At 44.1% G+C, this 17,502-nt stretch overlaps 1 protein-coding gene across 2 annotated transcripts in view; it reads right to left on the bottom strand.

The window, feature by feature from the left end:
- ABL1 (ABL proto-oncogene 1, non-receptor tyrosine kinase) overlaps positions 1-17,502 on the bottom strand; it is a 166,530-nt gene that overhangs the window by 8,882 nt on the left and 140,146 nt on the right. For both annotated transcript variants that reach the window (XM_007530304.3, XM_007530305.3), the window contains exons 5-8: positions 9,555-9,639; positions 8,452-8,629; positions 5,678-5,862; positions 924-1,076 (exon numbers count right to left, since the gene is read on the bottom strand). In XM_007530304.3, coding sequence (XP_007530366.1) covers positions 924-1,076; positions 5,678-5,862; positions 8,452-8,629; positions 9,555-9,639 — 601 coding nt within the window. The remainder of the gene's footprint in view (positions 1-923; positions 1,077-5,677; positions 5,863-8,451; positions 8,630-9,554; positions 9,640-17,502) is intronic.

Below are 17,502 nucleotides of genomic sequence, written 5' to 3'. Positions count from 1 at the left end.
TAAAACAAAAACAAAAACCTCTTAGGGGGATGTAGTTGGTGGCTCACTCAAAAGAGCACCTTAAAGGGGGAAAGCTTCTTGAGTGGTGGGGTAGTGTCTCTCTTTCTCTGTCTCTCACCCTCTATCTATCAGAAAGGTGGGGGGGGGGGGTGAGGGTAGATGCTAGGAGTGGTGATGGTGCAGGTACTGAGCCCCAGCAATAACCCTGGTGGCAAAAAGAAAGAAAAAAAAATTGTAGGGAGGGTGCTGGACACATCAGGTTAAACACACATAGTATGAAGAGCAAGGACCCACACAATGATCCTGGTTCAAGCCCCAGGCTCCCCATATGCAGGGGGGATGCTTCACAGTAGTGAAGCAGGTCTGTAGGTGTGTATCTTCCTCTCTCCCTCATCTTCCCCTCCTCTCTCGATTTCTCTCTGTCCTCTCCAATAAAATGGGGAAAATGGCTGCCAGTAGCAGTGGACTTACAGTGCTGGCACCCAGCCCCAGCAATAACCCTGGAGATAAAATAAAATAGAATAAAGACTGTAGAGATGATTACATATATCGTGGGACTCCATGGACGGCACTTGCAGTACTTACCCACTATCGACAGGAAAACCAGGCTTGGTACCCATCAGTCTCATTTTTGAAGAAAAGAAAAAAACTCCTCACTCATAAATCACTACTTGCTATCAAAAGTATAGAAAGCATTAAAATGGCCACCAGGAAAGGTGAATTTGTGCAGAAACTGAGCCCCGGCAATGAGCCTGATGCCAAAACAAACTACAGGGATAAAAGCACTGAACATTAGATTCGTTGCTTCTGTAGAATGGAATGCAGAGGAAATACTTAAATTGCCAGTCTTTGGTATATACTTCAGCATTGGAATTCTACCAACGAGCACAGGTACTTTTCAGAATCCACTGGGAAAGACTCACATGCTTGCATGAGTTCATAGACCTTCTCTGGGCAGCCTTCCGGGCGCTCCATGCGGTAGTCTTTCTCTAGCAGCTCATACACCTGGGACAGGTCAATTCCTGGGTAAGGTGACATGCCATAGGTGGCGATTTCCCACAGCAGTACTCCAAATGCTGAAAGAAAAAGAGAAATGTAGTACGGGATGTGTTAAGATTTAACTGCACTGCATTTAAGACTGTTTGCCTGTGTAGCAGTTATCTGAAGTTATACCCTCAGAAGGAGGCTGGACACTGATATTTTACCAACCTCTTAATTATGCCAACAGAACAGGACAGAATGAGACTTTGAGCTTACTCATCCTCCAAACTTAAACATGCTGATGGAGAGAAGTCTGGGTTGATCAGCCCCTCTGGAGTCTTTAAGGTAATGTGGCCATCTCGCTGGAATATGTGCTGGAAAGAACTTCAGCCTGCAAGTTAAAAGCTTATAGCTCTGTGATCAACTAGCTATTTCTCCTTTCTGGATGTGCAAGGTGATCTCCAGCTCACAAAATGTCATTCAAACCTTTAAAAGTCCAGATTACAGCCTTGAAACTTCAATTCCCATGAAAGAAACCAGACTTATTGGAGGATGGATGATTTGAGTCTGGAATAGGGGATGAACCGGGAATATCTTATTCCAGATTGCACAGCTGCTATCAAAGACTAGAAGGATCTTTTAAAAGGACCAAGAACGGGAGTCGGGTGGTAGCGCAGTGGGCTAAGTGCATGTGGAGCAAAGCGCAAGGACCAGCGTAAGGATCCTGGTTGGAGCCCCTGGCTCCCCACATACAGGGGAGTCATTTCACTGGAGGTGAAGCCGGTCTGCAGGTGTCTATCTTTATCTTCCCTTCTCTGTCTTCCCCTCTTCTCTCCATTTCTCTCTGTCCTATCTAACAACGATGACATCAATAACAACAACAATAATAACTACAAAAACAATGAAAAACAACAAGGGCAACAAAAGGAAAATAAATAATTTTTTTTTTTAATTTTAAAAAAGGGACCAAGAACAATTTAAATGAGATGGTCTATCAATAAGGAAAAAAACCATGGTGGACCTAAACACACTAAATATATTAAGCTTGACAATCAAAAATAAAACTACAAAAGAACAACAAAGTGAGCATTTTGTCATTATTGGTAAACAATGACTAGGAAGCAAATATTTATCCTGAGAAATTAATAGTAGATTGGGAGGAAGTTCATTCTATTCAAAGAATTACTGAATAAAAAGATGACAGAATTAGGGAATTATCTTTTGGTAACCCCTAACAAACTAGTGTATCTACACACTAGGTATCAAATGCTCAAATCACAAGAAAGAAAAATCAAGAATTATGAGCCCATTGATGAAAAAGCACAGTCTGTGATCCCCACCCCCAGGTGATTTATGCCTGTGGTACTGCTCCATCATTCATGAATCTTCCTCCTCACATGGACCAGAGGCTCAAACCTGGCCCTCACACATGGTGAAATGTGTGCATTACTGGGTGAGTAACCTTCCAGCCCTTATCTTTTTTTTAATTAGTGACTTATAAAATTACATGTCAGCAGGGGTATAATTCCATACTGTTCCCACCACCAGAGTTCTGAATCTCTAATTCCTCTATTGTAAGCTACAGCAGTTTTCCTAAAGTTACAGATAATGGGTTAACTATTATTTCTACAACTATCTGTCTGTATTTGTATATAACTGTCCTATTACTATGACTTTATTTTATTATTATTATTATTATTTTTAAGTTCAAGTAATTAAAAATTTTTATTACCTTTATTTATTGGAGAGACAGGCAGAAATTGAGAGGGAAGGGGGGATAGAGAGGAACGGAGACAGAAAGACACCTGCAGCCCTGCTTCACCATTTGCAAAGCTTTCCCCCTGCAGGTGGGGATCAGGGACTCGAACCTGGGTCCCTAAACATTGTAACATGCGTGTTCAACCAGGTGTGCCACCACCTGGCTGGCCCCTATTTTTATATTTTAAGGCCCCATCTTCTCTCCCTTTCCCAGCTACACATAGACCAAATTACTACATCCAAATCTCCCTCACTTTTTCCTCTTCTCTTTCCAGGTCTCCATAGAGTTGGAGTTCAGAGTCCTCTTATCCTGGGGGCTGGGTGGTGGTAGCGCAGCGGGTTAAGCGCACATGGTGCGAAGCCAAGGACCAGGGTAAGGATCTTGGTTCCAGCCCCCGGCTCCCCACCTGCAGGGGGGTCGCTTCACAAGCGGTGAAGCAGATCTGCAGGTGTCTATCTTTCTTTTCCCCTCTCTGTCTTCCCCTCATCTCTCGATTTCTCTCTGTCCTATCCAAAAGAGTCCTCTTATCCTCTCCTTTCTATCACTTCTCCCCCACTGGGAGTATGGGTCAAAATTGTTTTGGGGGTACAGAAGGTAGGAGTTCTGGCTTCTGTAATTGTTTCTCCACTGGATATGCGTGTTGCCAGCTCCTTATCTTTTTAGTACTCTTTCTAGAAGAAAAAATATTGAATCTAAAGGCAGCAGGCTGTCTAGATACAACCACTCATTTACTTGGACTACTGAGGACTGAGTAACACATTAAATTACACCATGAAGATACAGTGACCAAAATATAGGATGTGGAGAAACATTAAAGGTCATATGATGGGTTTTTTTTTTTCAACAAACAGGAAGTTAGAGAGAGACAGAGAAAAAGAAGGAGAAAGAAGAGAAGGAGGGGGAGGGGGCAGGAGAAGGAGGAGAAGTAGAAGAGGAAGAAGAGACTTGCAGATTAGAAGAGATAGGACATCACTGACCAATCACATTGTATAGGATTTCAATTAACACAGGTTATAAAATTAAAAGTATGGTTTCTATAACACAATTATAAATATGAACAGTGGCTAGACATTTGATAATATTCAGTAATTACTGCCAATTTTGGGAGGCGGGGCATTATGGTTACTCAAATTATAACATCATCTTTAAGAGACTCATACTGAAACAATCTTTTTCCCATGTGGTGCTTGGAAAGAACTTATGACCTTGTGTACATCTTGTGTACAATGAGCCTCTTTTTAAAATTTTTTATTATCTTTATTTATATGATAGAGACAGCCAGAAATGGAGAGGAAGGGGAGGTAGAAGGGAGACAGAGAGACACCTGCAGCCCTGCTTCACCACTCATGAAGCTTTCCTTCTGCAGGTGGGGACTGAGGGCTTGAACCTGGGTCTTTGCACATTATAACATGTGCTCAACCAGGGGTGCTACCACGCAGCCCCACACTGAGCCTCTTGGGCCCATTTTTTCTTTTTTAAATTTAGAGAAAAGAGGAGAGGAGAAGGGCTGGGGGAAAGACACAGACACATGCCGTAACACAGGTCCTCCAACCATGGTCCTTCCATATGATGCCAGAGCTTAACTCAGGGATTCATGCAGGGCATGGTAAGCCACACACATTTATTTCCTTGGTCTCTAAACACAATTATTTTATGGACAACTAATATGCTGTCTGGCTCTTGCTTTAAAGTACAAAGGGTCAGGGGAGTGGTAGGGCACAGAGGGAGCAGGAGAATGGGTGATGACTGCTCAAGCTGAGCGGTGGTTATAATATGGGGACTAATATGCAGACATCTTTACTAGAATATATAACCTGCCACAGCAAAGAGTCATTTAAAAAAGATAAAGGTATGGGTTCCCAGTGGCCTTTGGTGGAAGGATAGTGGTACTCTGGTGACCAATGTGGTGACACATTTGAAAAGGTGTAAAACTGTACCCTTAAGACATACACAGTTTTGTTAGCCAACACTGCCTCAATTAAAACAACAACAGAATGTTTTTAAGGTAAAAATGAGATACTGTCCTGCCTTGGGAGGATACTTGCCTTGCTATGTGCATAACCCAGGTTCAAGCTTGGCCACCCCTGTAGGAGAGGAAGGTGCTATGGTGTCTTTCCCTTTTCTCCCTCTGTCTTTCTCTTTCTATCTGAAAAAGTCAGTAAAGAGCAGTGAAACCCTGGTGATCTCAAGTTAAACCAAATAAGATACTGTCACTTGAGGCAAAGGCAGCAGTCAACTATTTAAAGCCCAAACCAAATCACACTGTATTCCCTGCATGGTTGATCAGCGGCCCTTGAGAACCCAAGGGGGCAAACTTTTAAAGACATGTAGATAGTATGGTGGGTATACAATGAGGATTAAGAACTGAATGTGCCTGTGCTGATGAGGATATATTGTTAATACACTACTCTGAGGTACTTTAGAAAAAGCAGCTAATTTTGTGACCTGAGAAATGGCTAGGCAGACAGAGCACATGCTTTTGCAAACCAGAGACTCTAGGGTTTATTATCCCCAGCACTGAATATGGCCGGAGTGGTACTCTGGTCTCTCTCATAATATATATATATCCTCAGATAAAATAAAAGCTAATTTCTGCTTAATTTGGAGAGGAAATGGGAGAAATGATTTCAGGAAGAAAAGAAAAAATAAAACAAGAGAATTAAGTAATTAAGAAAAAGAAATGAAAAGCAAAAAGGAAGAGAGAAGAAAGACCAGGGGGGAGGACAGAGGGTAGATAGCATAATGGTTATGCAAAGAGACTCTCATGCCTGAGGCTCCAATGTCCCAGGTTCAATCCCCCGCACCACCATACCACCATAAGCCAGAGCTGACCAGTGCTCCAATAAAAAAGAAAAGAAAAGAAAAGACAAGACAAGACCAGGGGGAAAGGAGCCCTCCCCCAGTGGATGAAGATGAACCCAGCTCAGCAGCCCTTACCCCAAACGTCAGACTTTATGGAGAACTTGTTGTAGGCCAGACTTTCAGGCGCCGTCCATTTGATTGGGAACTTGGCCCCAGCATGCGCTGTATAGGTGTCCCCTGTCATTAACCTGCTCAAGCCAAAGTCAGCCACCTTCACTAAGTGGTTTTCCCCTACCAGGCAGTTTCGGGCAGCAAGATCTCTGGGAAAGAAAAAGTTTGTCCATAAGATTCCTGGTTAGCTTTCCAGTTTCAGAAATTCACCCCTATTGAATAAGGGTGCAATACCAACGAATGGAAAATTGAATCTGGTCCCCAAAATCCTGCCTTGCACTGATTTCCCACCAGGACCAGTACTTACCCACCAAGCACCCACCTCAGGGCCACTGTGATGAAAGGCAGCAGATGATAGCGCTAGGAGCGAGCTCAGAGCCTTGTGACGTGGAGCAAGCTAATTACCTTGGGGCTCAGGTATCTCATCCATAAAATGAAGATGATAATAACAGTGCCTACCTCTTAGGGTTGGTTTGACTGGTAATTTAATTAATATGTAAAGTGCAGATGGATGCCTGGAGAATAGTAAGTCTGATCTAAGTGTTTGTTCAATTATTACTACTCTATGCTAGGCATGGTAAACAAATACTTAGGCTAGTCCTTGATCAAGGAAATGTTTTTTTTCCCCAGTGCTGATAAATAGACAAATTTAATGATCCACTGCTCTTCACACAGATGGCTATAGATGTAATCCAGGAATTTATTTATTTAATCAGAGCATTGCTCAACTCTGGCTTATAGTGGTGTGGGGGATTGAACCTGGGACTTTGTAGCCTCAGGCATGAGAGTCTCTTTGCTTGACCATTATGCTATCTACCCTCTCCCTAATCCAAGAACTGATCACTAAACAACACAGACCTATGAACCATCTAAAATAAAATGGGTTCCTACAACCACACGATAAACACAGCAATCCTTCTTCCACCCAAAATGACCCTAATTGCACATGAAAAGTTATTTTTAGGAGAACCAGAGATGTAGTTTTATGACTGAAAGTAGACACAGCAAGTCAGAGACTGGGGAAAGCAAGAAACCCGGTGCCCTTCACTGAACTGCTCTGTTGTTCTTTGCTCTTTTCATCTCTCTCCAGATCATCCATATTGGTTTTGGCTCTCAGCAGGTTTGAATATGCCATCTGAAACTTATTTACTTCTTTGGAGCTCACCACCTGATCTTCTTGCCATCAGTAGCTCATAGCAGACACTTGTAGTCTATGGGCTCAGAGCCCTCCACAGAGCCCTTCCTGGGGACGGGCTTGGTCTGACAATCACACTTCTTCATGGAGATAAACATGTTGCCCGACAGCCAGCAGCACCATTGCTACACCCGCTACCACCCTGTCAGCCTCAAGGAAACTTTGTTTTACCAGAGTGTATCTCCACTTCTGCCACCCAGACTTGGGTGGACACAATAAAATAAAGCCCACAGCATCCTTCACTCAAATTGTGTTTCCTACTCTCCTCTTTATTTCCCTGATGCTTATCCAAATGTATCCTACAAAGTTTCTCCTGTATAATCAGCATCCTCTTGCCTCCAGACTACCATGGAGTAGAAGTATAATCTTTGGTTCATGGACATTAACCATGAAATTACAAGGCAAGTTGGAATGGAGGAATGAGAAGAGATGGCAGCTTAAGGTGATGGCTGTGCAAGATATTGATCATTAGTAATCAGAGAAAAATTAAATACAGAAGAGTGGTGCCTAATAGGATTTTGGTAAAGGGTTATAGGTTTGCCTGAATGAAGAAGGGACAGACCTAGCCATGCAAGGCAAACCAGAAGTCAAGAATTCTCAATTTGCAGCCTCAGAGGGTTCACTTTCCTGAGTGACAGAAGCATCTGAATCAGGCTCTTGTGGAGCATAGAGAATTTGTTTTACAAGGATTCATCAACATTTCACACATGCTACTCTTACTCCTTACTATGAAATCTCACACACAGGTTTCATATTGGAGTTAATTGGGTAGGAAAGGTCAAAGTGATGGTGTGGAGAACATCTTGTGTAAAGACTCTGGCGAACGTCATCAGGCTTTGTCCAGCATTGGCCATCACTTTGCTAGGGAGCCATTTCCACCAGTCAAGTATGTGAAGACCAAGATAATTGTGGCATACTTGAAGGTCAAAACACTCCAGGCTTTGAAACAGCGAAGATGCTTAATTTAGAACTATACACACACAATTCTGACAATTGTGGAGACGTCCCCAAACCAGATGACAGCAATTTAAGTGGAGAATGAAATGATAATAAAGAGAGAGGAGAGAAAAAAAGCATGCAACACAAAAATAAAGCCCGTGCAGTGGCTGTAGCTATAAGTGTGTGTAAAGGCAATGCCAAGTGTCCCAGGGAAGAGGTCATTACCGAAGAATGCTGGCCTCTGAGGACCACGGACCCTCTCCTTCAGGGGGAGCTGTCATTATCAGGAAAGATACCTTTTATGAACTTAATTTGATATTCTACTTCATCCAAAATGGTTGCAAAATAGAATATTTCTTTCCCCGAGGATTAACAGTTCTGGTGAAACTGAGTCTAGACTGGCTGAATGAATGTATTCCTGGATCCATGCCCAAAGTCACCTAAGTCAGGAACCTGGCATTTGGTGCAAGGAGCAATGTGATGTCATCACTAATATTAGAGGTAGAGCCCTGAGGCTTCCCAGGTGAGACTTTCTGTGAAAGGATTCTCGGTCCCACTCTCACTCCATGATTCTGTAGGGAAAGGTGCTTCTCCAGGGTCCTACCTGTGGATGAAGTTTTTCTTCTCCAGGTATTCCATGGCTGAGGAGATCTGAGTGGCCATGTACAGCAGCACCACAGCATTCACCTCCTGCCGGTTACACTCTCTTAGGTAATCCAACAGGTTCCCATAGGTCATGAACTCAGTAATTATATAGAAAGGGGGCTCCCGGGTGCAGACCCCTGCCAACAAGACAAGGAGGGCTTCAGCAAGCTGCTCTACATTCGTGACCAAGCATCAAAGAGGACTGGCACTATACAGAAAGGCTTCTGAAAGGACTCTGCTCTTCTGTCTCAGACTCAACTTTTTTTTAATATTTATTTTCCCTTTAGTTGCCCTTGTTTTTTTTTTGTTGTTTGTTGTTGTTGCTGTTATTATTGTTATTGATGTCGTCATTGTTGGATAAGACAGAGAGAAATGGAGAGAGGAAGGGAAGACAGAAGGGGAGAGAAAGATAGACACCTGCAGACCTGCTTCACCGCCTGTGAAGCGACTCCCTGTGAAGCAGGTGAGGAGCTGGGTGCTTGAACCGGGATTGTTACGATGGTCCCTGCACTTCGCGCCACCTACGCTTAACCCGCTGCACTACCACCTGACTCCCTCAGACTCAACTTTTAAGAACCTGTCTCTTGAGATTCTGCTCCTGCGAAAGGGACACAACCACATTCATTCTTCCTCTTCAGTCAGTAAACTTGAGCTTCAAACAGGAAGAAGCTGTCACTGAGTTCAGAAGTAATTAACTGGGCTACATCAAATGACCTAAATGACTATTTAGCTTACCCACAAATAGTTTCACCTGATGATTATATTTACTTCCAAGGTCACTTCAGTAACACAGTGCTTAAGACCTCCTCAGAGTCAGAAGCCAATCTGAAATTTGCATTTGATGGCTTTCAGGTATCACTTTAAAGTAATAGCGCATGTTCTCTCACGTACAGACACGTGTGCACAGACACACACCAAGGGCTGAATGCTGGTTGAGAATAGATGTCCAAATCAGAACTCTCAAGTAGTAAGCCCCACCCCCTCCTTGATTCTTCAGCAGCACCTGCAGCACTCCAAAAGGTTTAATTAAGCGGCGCTCTCTTCCCAGCCCTGCACACTCACCCAGCAGCTGTACTAGATTAGGGTGCTTGATCTCTTTCATGACTGCAGCTTCTTTCAAGAACTCTTCCACCTCCATGGTATCCTCCTGCAGGGACAAAAAAAAAAAAAAAAAAGGTGCTGAAGTTATTTCGGCAAGTTCTGCCTAAATAGTTCACACACACTGGGGTTTGAAATAGTTCACACACACTGGGGCTTTGGTGAACAATCATCCTGGTCCACTGTTTGCACCACATTGCTCTGCATGGCTTCCACGGCAGTCGATCATCGGCTGCAGCGGCACAAAGACTTTTACCCTTTGGTGCTGAACTTTTGAATTCCCACCCATGACAATACATCACAGTTGGCTTGTACCTGCTGGTGACTTGCCTCTGGTGGCTACTCTACAGATTATTTGTTTCTATCACTCTGTGGGGTTTGTAGGGGCTTGCAGATGTGTACAGGCAACCAAGGCAAACATATTATTACCTGCCTAAGGAGTAGAAAAGTGCAAGCAAAAAAAAAAAAAAAACACCTGGGGCAAGAGATAGCTCATCCAGTAGAGTGCACACTTTACCATGTTCGAGGACCCCAGTTACCGCATGGAAGCACCTGCACAGGGAAAGCTTCAAGAATGGCTGAGCAAAAAAAAAAAAAAAAGAATGGCTGAGCAAGCAGTGCTGGGATGTCTCTCCCCTCTCCCTATCTCTCATGCTCTTTCTAAAGAAAGAGACAGGTCCATGAAGGATGATAAATGACATAGTGGGGGTTGCATTGTTAAATGGTAAACTGGGGAATGTTATGCATGTACAAACTATTGTATTTACTGTTGAATGTAAAACATTAATTCCCCAATAAAGAAATAAATTTTTTAAAAAAAGTCTGCCAGGAGCAGTGGAATTGTGCGGGCATGGAGCCCCAGTGATAAGCTACTGGTGGCAATAATAAAATACCTGATTTAAGGGAAGACACTCTAGTGACACAAAAAGATACTGTACTATCGAGAAGATCAATGCATCAAATATGGAAGAAGCAGAAGATGTTAAGCTGCTTAAGAATGCAGTGTCACAGGGCTCTTAATGAAGCAATCACCACTATCTGTCAGGTCAATTACTCAGATTCTAAAATGATCTGCACTCGCAGCTCCCCTAACAACAGATTCACAAATGTCATTAGTCCATGTCCTATTTAGCAAGTTCACAGTACCTAAATGCCAAAGGGGAGATAAATATGTTGGCAAATGCCCAGAGCAAATGGAATAGGCTCTCTATACATCTTCAAATATTTCTAGTGGAGGCTCGTGTCCAGAATGTTGTCCGGCTTGTGGAAGGTAAACACTCTTATGTAAGAGCCTGTGTGATGGCACGTGCTAGCAGTTCTCCTTTTGACTAAAGAACTCACTGTCCTCACCTGGCTGAGGCCCTGCTCACCACCTGCAGGGGGGAAACTTCACGAGAGGTGAAGTAGCTCTGCAGGTGTCTCAGTTTCTCTCTCCCTCTCTGCCTTCCCATTCTCTTACAATTTCTCTAGTGAAAAAGAAGGAAGGAAAAAAATAAAAAGAGAAATGGCCGCCAGGAGTGGTGGGTTTGTCATGTAGGCACTGAACCCCAGCAATAACTCTGGTGGCAAAAACTAAATAAACACGTTTTAAAAAACAAAGCAAAAACAAAAGCAATGCCACCCAAACCAGGTAAATGCTATGGTCTGTTCAGCTGTGACAATCCTTATCTGTAAATGCCAAAACAAGAAAAAGACCCTGTGTGAGAGAGGGGGAGCAAACTTAAGAACTAGATCTTCAAAAATGAAGGTTTTGTCATCTGAATTTTTAACATGGAGCCTTATAAATTATACCTGCCCCTTTGGAGAACAAAGAGGTAAAGTGTCCTACTGTAGCACTCACAAACTCAGGCTTCCCATTCCAACAAAGGGTGACTTCCAGAGGACAGTTCAACCTTTTACTTAAGACGTTCTCTCTTTGGCTAATCATGTTTACAAGTGAAGCATGACCAATGAGAATATGTGTCAGTCCATTATCACTCAGCTTAGGGCACTGTGAGGCTGAAACTTCGAAACAATTTATTGCTCTTTAAAAATGGCGAGCTGCTCTTAATGTCAATTAAGCATCATTGGTAGTCTCTGTGTCAAGCTGGGGTGGGGGAGACTCAGCCCTGCTACCACCACACTGGTTGCTTAATTCTTCAGAGTCCTCTCCGCTCCTCAACGTGCTCAGCAGACCATGCCATTTTTGGTGAGGAGCACCGATTGCCAGGGCGAGATGCTAATGTCAAAGGCTGTAGAGCAAATGCCTGCCAGATGCTCACGTAAGGGCCAGGGATCTTAAGGATCTTGCTTGTCCAACAACATATTCAAAATGTAGTTCTCAAATGAAGCTGTCTAGGCAAGCAGTGTTGTTGTCTGTTTGTTTTCAAGTTCCACACAATGGCAGTGAAAAGTGGAATACTCTTTTTTTTCACACCTCACCTGTTCTTGCGGCTGTTCTTTTCTAGAAAGAATCGTATTTGAGACCTCGAGAGGGATGGACACACAAAAGCAACAACACGGCTCTCGGAGGCATCACTCCTCTGACCATCTCCTCCACACACACGGGTAGTATAGATAGTTCTTGTTTTTGTTTCTCTTAGGAAAATCAATGTGAACTTGTCTCCCCCTGCTGGAACCAGACCTGGTTCTACTAATAGTTTAAACTACCAGCAGCAACAATTCAACACAAATAACTGTGCTGAACTGGAAATATTGCTTATACTATCCTTTTATATTCTCACACCGATTTCTTTGTAGCACCAGGGCCTCACATACATATGATTCCATCACTCCAGGGTTGGCATTTTTATTCTTTTTATTTTAGATAATGAGAGACACACAGAGAAAACAATGCCATTACACTATCCATGGAACTACCCCGGTGCTGTACCACTCCCATGTGGTGATGAAGCTTGAACCCGGGGCCTCACCCATCATAAGGTGTGTGCCCTACAGGGTGAGCTATCTCCCAGTCACCCATATTCCTCTACTTTTATTTTAAAACTTTCTATCATCTTCTAGGGGCGGGATCCTTCCAGTTATATAGTAAAATAAATCTAACTCAGGTGAATTATGGTGAAGGCAACATCAGCAGTGAAAGTAGTAATTTTTTTTTTTTTAACTAGAGCACTGTTCAGCTCTGGCTTATGGTGGTGCAGGGGATTGAACCTGGGACTTGGAGCCTCAGACATGAGAGTCTGTTTGCATAACCATTATACTATCTACCCTCTGCCCAAAAGAAGTGAATGTTTTAACCTTGACTGTTACGGACAGAGATCTCTGCAAGGACTGCTCAGCTTTGGTCCACATGGAGATGAATGCTTAGGCTGCAGTAGGACAGTGATTAAGAGGAAGCTTGTGAAACTTACTCAGTGTGTGACCATAGCAAAGTACTTAACAGAAAACATGTAAAGGACAAGAGAGGTTTCTCTGAGCTTCTGTTTCCTCATCTGCAAATTGGAGAATAGTGTTCACCTCATGCAACAAGAGTCAGGAGTCATGCCTGGAGCATGGTTAGCACTTACTCTGTAATACTCATTTTTATTTATTTATTTTTTAATTTTTTTTTAAGAATTCTTTATTTTCCTTTTTTTGTTGTTGTTGCCCTTGTTGTAGCTTCGCTGTGGTTATTATTATTGCCCTTGTTGACGCAATTCGTTGTTGGATAGGACAGAGAGAAATGGAGAGAGGAGGGGAAGACAGAGAAGGGGAGAGAAAGATAGACACCTGCAGACCTGCTTCACTGCCTGTGAAGCAACCCCCCTGCAGGTGGGGAGCCGGGGGCTTGAACTGGGATCCTTACGTCAGTCCTCCAGTTTCGCGCCATGTGCGCTTAACCCGCTGTGCTATAGCCCGGCCTCCCTATTTTTTAATTTTTAAAATATCTTTATTTATTGGCTAGAGAGACAGAAGTCGAGGGGAGAGGGAGTTAGAGAGAGAGGGGAGTCGGGCAGTAGTGCAGAGGGTTAAGCGCACATGGAACAAAGCACAAGGACTGGCGTAACAATCCCGGTTCAAGCCCCTGGCTCCCCACCTGGGGAGTCACTTCATAGGCAGTGAAGCATGTCTGCAGGTGTCTGTCTTTCTCTCCCTCTCTCTGTCTTCCCCTCCTCTCTCCATTTCTCTGTCCTATCCAACAATGACGGCATCAATAACAACAACAATAATAACTACAACAACAATAAAAAGACAAGGGCAACAAACGGGAAAATAAATAAAATTTTAAAAAGAGACAGAGGAACACCTACAGCCCTGCTTCACCACTCGCAAAGCTTTCCTCCTTCAGATGGGGACCAGGGGCTTGAACCTGGGCCCTTGTACCCTGTAACATGTGCACCCAACTAGGTGCACCACAACCCAGCCCCAGTAATATTCATGTTTATTGTTACTGACAGAGCTGGTCTCAGCTCCCGAGAAGCAGACTAAACATAGTGCTCAAAATGAAAGACAGGTTATTTCTTTCCTTAACAGTCTTTCATCTTTTTCTTTCTCACAGACACATTCCCCCAGACTCAACATTTCAGTTATTTTTTATCCGGGTCCTTCCCATTTGCTCACTGTCCTCACCCCAAGAGCAGAAATTCTACAGTGTATACAAGAACGTGCCTTTAAACAATGGCCCAGCACCTTCGTCGTGCTGTAGTTTTCCGTTCTCTTGATGCTGCCCTCTCCAGGGGGGTCCTGGGCTGAGAGCTGGGCTCTTGTTTACAAAGACAGCAGTTTCCATGGCTGCTTCTGACTCTTAATCAAATGTTCAAGAAGCAATGTCCCGACCACAGGGAAGCACCATCCCTCACCCATCAAAGGACCATATCAACAAGTTTAAAAGCACACTGCAGATGAGGGTGAGTGCCTGATCTAGACTGGACCAGGTGGAGTACAACTCCTGGTACTCGTACTCCAAGCACAGTGAAAAATTCATGAGAAACAATTTCATGGAACAGTCCCCACAATTTGGTCTCCAAATACTGCATCTACATCAAACTCCACAGCTCTGCAGAAGAGAGCCCACTGTAAGAATAAATGAAACACGGCAAGTGTGGGCCTCTCCCTCTACTGCAGTCCCCCTCCCTCCCAACTCCCCCACAAGACAGACTGCCTCTGTGGGAGCTGCCCAGTGCAATGCATTGTCGGAGCCCTTTCTGCTCCATTCATTTCTGGAGCTCCCCAATAAAACCAATTTCCAGGGTGTAGACCCCAAATCCAAACCCATGGTGTGTGTAAGAGTAGGGTACACAGGCACTTTGTTTATACCATCAGCAGAGCATGAATTAGCTTCCACTCCCTGGATGGCACTTTGTCAGTGCAATGAAATCAGTGTACGTGAGCCCTGGAGATGTTCTACCCTGATGAGCTGCCCACCAGAATATCCCCCCAGCCCCAACCTGGGCAAACATGAAGAATCCCTGTAGCACTATGTACACTAGCAAAAAACACTGGAAAACATAGATGTCTACAATCGAAGGTACACAGCAGTGTCTCTAGCATGCTGCCACCTGGTCAAACACACACACATGGACTGATTCTGGAAAGACACTAAAGCTGAATGTGGAGGCTATGAAGTGCATATTTTACCTTCTCACAAAGCAGATAAAGGGGGCCGGTGGTGGCTCATCTGGTAGAGCACACAATTATGCACAAGGACCCAGGTTGAAGCCCCTGGCTCTCACCTGAAAGGGGGGGAAGCTTCACAAGTGGAGCAGTGCTGCAGATGTCTCTATCTCTCTCCCTCTACCTCTCCCTATTTCTTTCTGGTGCTTTTGACAGAAGTAACAGGTGGATAAACATAACCTGCTCAATGTGTCAAAAGTTAAAGGAGCAATTCCCAGCAATGCTCTTTGCTGTAATTACACTTCTTCACCTGTAGGGGTCAGAAGCGCTGTGCTCTTCTGGTCTTCAAGCCCTAAAGCATATTTATTACCCAACACAACTGAATGTGGAGGTTCAAGTTGGGCTCCCTACTGCTGCAAGAACATCTGGCTCTCCTCTTTGAGGAGTTAGCAATATAAGTCGGGCAGGATGGGGTGGTAGAAGACTGACATCAGGACGCCCAGCATTTTGGCACAAAAAAAATGCTTAGGCAAGAGCTGCAAAGGTTTTCCAACAAATCTTGAAGAAAAAGGTAAGTACAGCTAAGATCTCAGGGAAATGAATGGGAAAGAGGCAAAAGGTAATCTGCTCTTCACTGTTATTTTACTATGTATTGTGAACCTCTCTTTCACCTACACAGGTGAGTACATGCCACTGGAAGGTCACATTCTAGTGGGGCCGGATGGTGGTACACTTGGTCAAGCACACACATCACCATGTTCAAGGACCCAAGTTGGAGCTCCTACTCCCCACCTGCAGGAAGGACAATTCATGAGCAGTGAAGCAGGTCTGTGGGTGTCTATCTTTCTCTTTCCCTCTCTATCTCCCATCTCCCTTTTCCTTCTAATTTCGCTCTGTCCTGTCAAATAAAAATAAAGTAGAAAAAAAAAAAGGGAAAGTTGGCCACCAGGAGTGGTGGATTCATAGTGTCGGCACCAAGCCCCAGTGATAACCCTGATGGCAATAAAAACAAAACAAATGTATGAACAAAAGAACATTCTAGCTGGGTCAAAAGGCTGCTGGTAACAAGAGTGACCTAAAGTAAAGTATCGACTTTAGGTTAAAGCACAGAGCTTGACATGCCTGTCAGCGAAAGCAGGGTCAGCAACATTACCAGAAAAATCAGAACTCAAGGCCAGTGGCATGAAGGTCATGGGGTTTCATGTGAGCCTTTCCCCCCTTCCTTTTGTCCTGTACTCCTCTAACACCATGGTGGCCTTTTGGGGGTGAAGTGATTCTGACCATTTCTTCATAACCAATTTGTTTTTCCCTTATCTTCCTGACCCTTGGCATATCTCCACCTTCTCTCATCATCTTCTCATTGCCCAAGTGATCTTCCAGTTTCTTCCATTCTTTCTTTTTTCTTTTTTTGGAGGGAGCATTTTCCATCTCCTTCTTTGTTTATATTTTTGCTCTCTGGGGCATACAGCCCTCAGCCCTCAGCCCAATCTCTGGCATTTCCTGAGGTTCTGGCTCACTCCAACCATGTGGTTTCCCCTCATTCTTGGACTTGCCCCTGCTTCTCTTGCTGTCCTTTGTCTTCTGTTTGTCCCCCTCTCTCTGCCTATGCTTTCTGTGTTCTGTGTTCCTCTTCGTGTGTGGCATCTCAGTCCCCTCTGACTTTCTTCATCTTTAGTCTCCACTTCATCTTGAGTGTTCCTCACTTCCCAGTTTTCACTACTGAGCTTCTGTGTTCAGATCTACCCTCCTCCTTCTGTCCTGCAGGGGTTCTGGCAGAGTCTCTCTCCTCTGGGGCTCTTGCAGGATTCTGAAAATGGACACACAGACCTGCAGAGCCTGGGGTCAACATGCACATACTCAGCCTCACACCCTCTGGGAGCAGAGCAATCAGGGGATGTAAAGGTTGCAAAAAAAAGAAGTGGGGGGTGGGGTCTGTACCCAGAATGTAAAGTTACTTAAACAAAAATAACACAGGTCAACACTAGGGGACACTCTTGGCATAGATAAAAGCACAAATAACATTTCTTAAGGAGGGAGAGGGCTACAATTATTATAAAACATTCTTAAGGCTGTGCAGCGGTGCACCTGGTTGAGTGCACATGTCACCATGTGCAAGGACCTGGGTTCAAGGCCCCAGTCCCCACCTGCAGAGGAGAAGCTTCATATGTGGTAAAACAGGGTCTGTATCTTTCCCTTTACCTCTCTCTCTCCTCTCAATTTCCCTCTGTCCTAATGAGAGAGAGAGAGAGAGAGAGAGAAAGAAAAGAAAGGAAGGGAGGGAGGGAGAGAAAGGGGAGGGGGAAGAAATATGGCCAAGGCATGAGCCCCAACAATAACCCAGTTACTAATAAACACACACACAACAAAATTTCCATTCCTT

This window comes from Erinaceus europaeus, chromosome 10 (genome assembly GCF_950295315.1).
Source record: "Erinaceus europaeus chromosome 10, mEriEur2.1, whole genome shotgun sequence".
In the NCBI taxonomy this organism is placed as follows: Eukaryota; Metazoa; Chordata; class Mammalia; order Eulipotyphla; family Erinaceidae; genus Erinaceus; species Erinaceus europaeus.
This window is presented reverse-complemented; position numbering and strand designations above follow the sequence as displayed.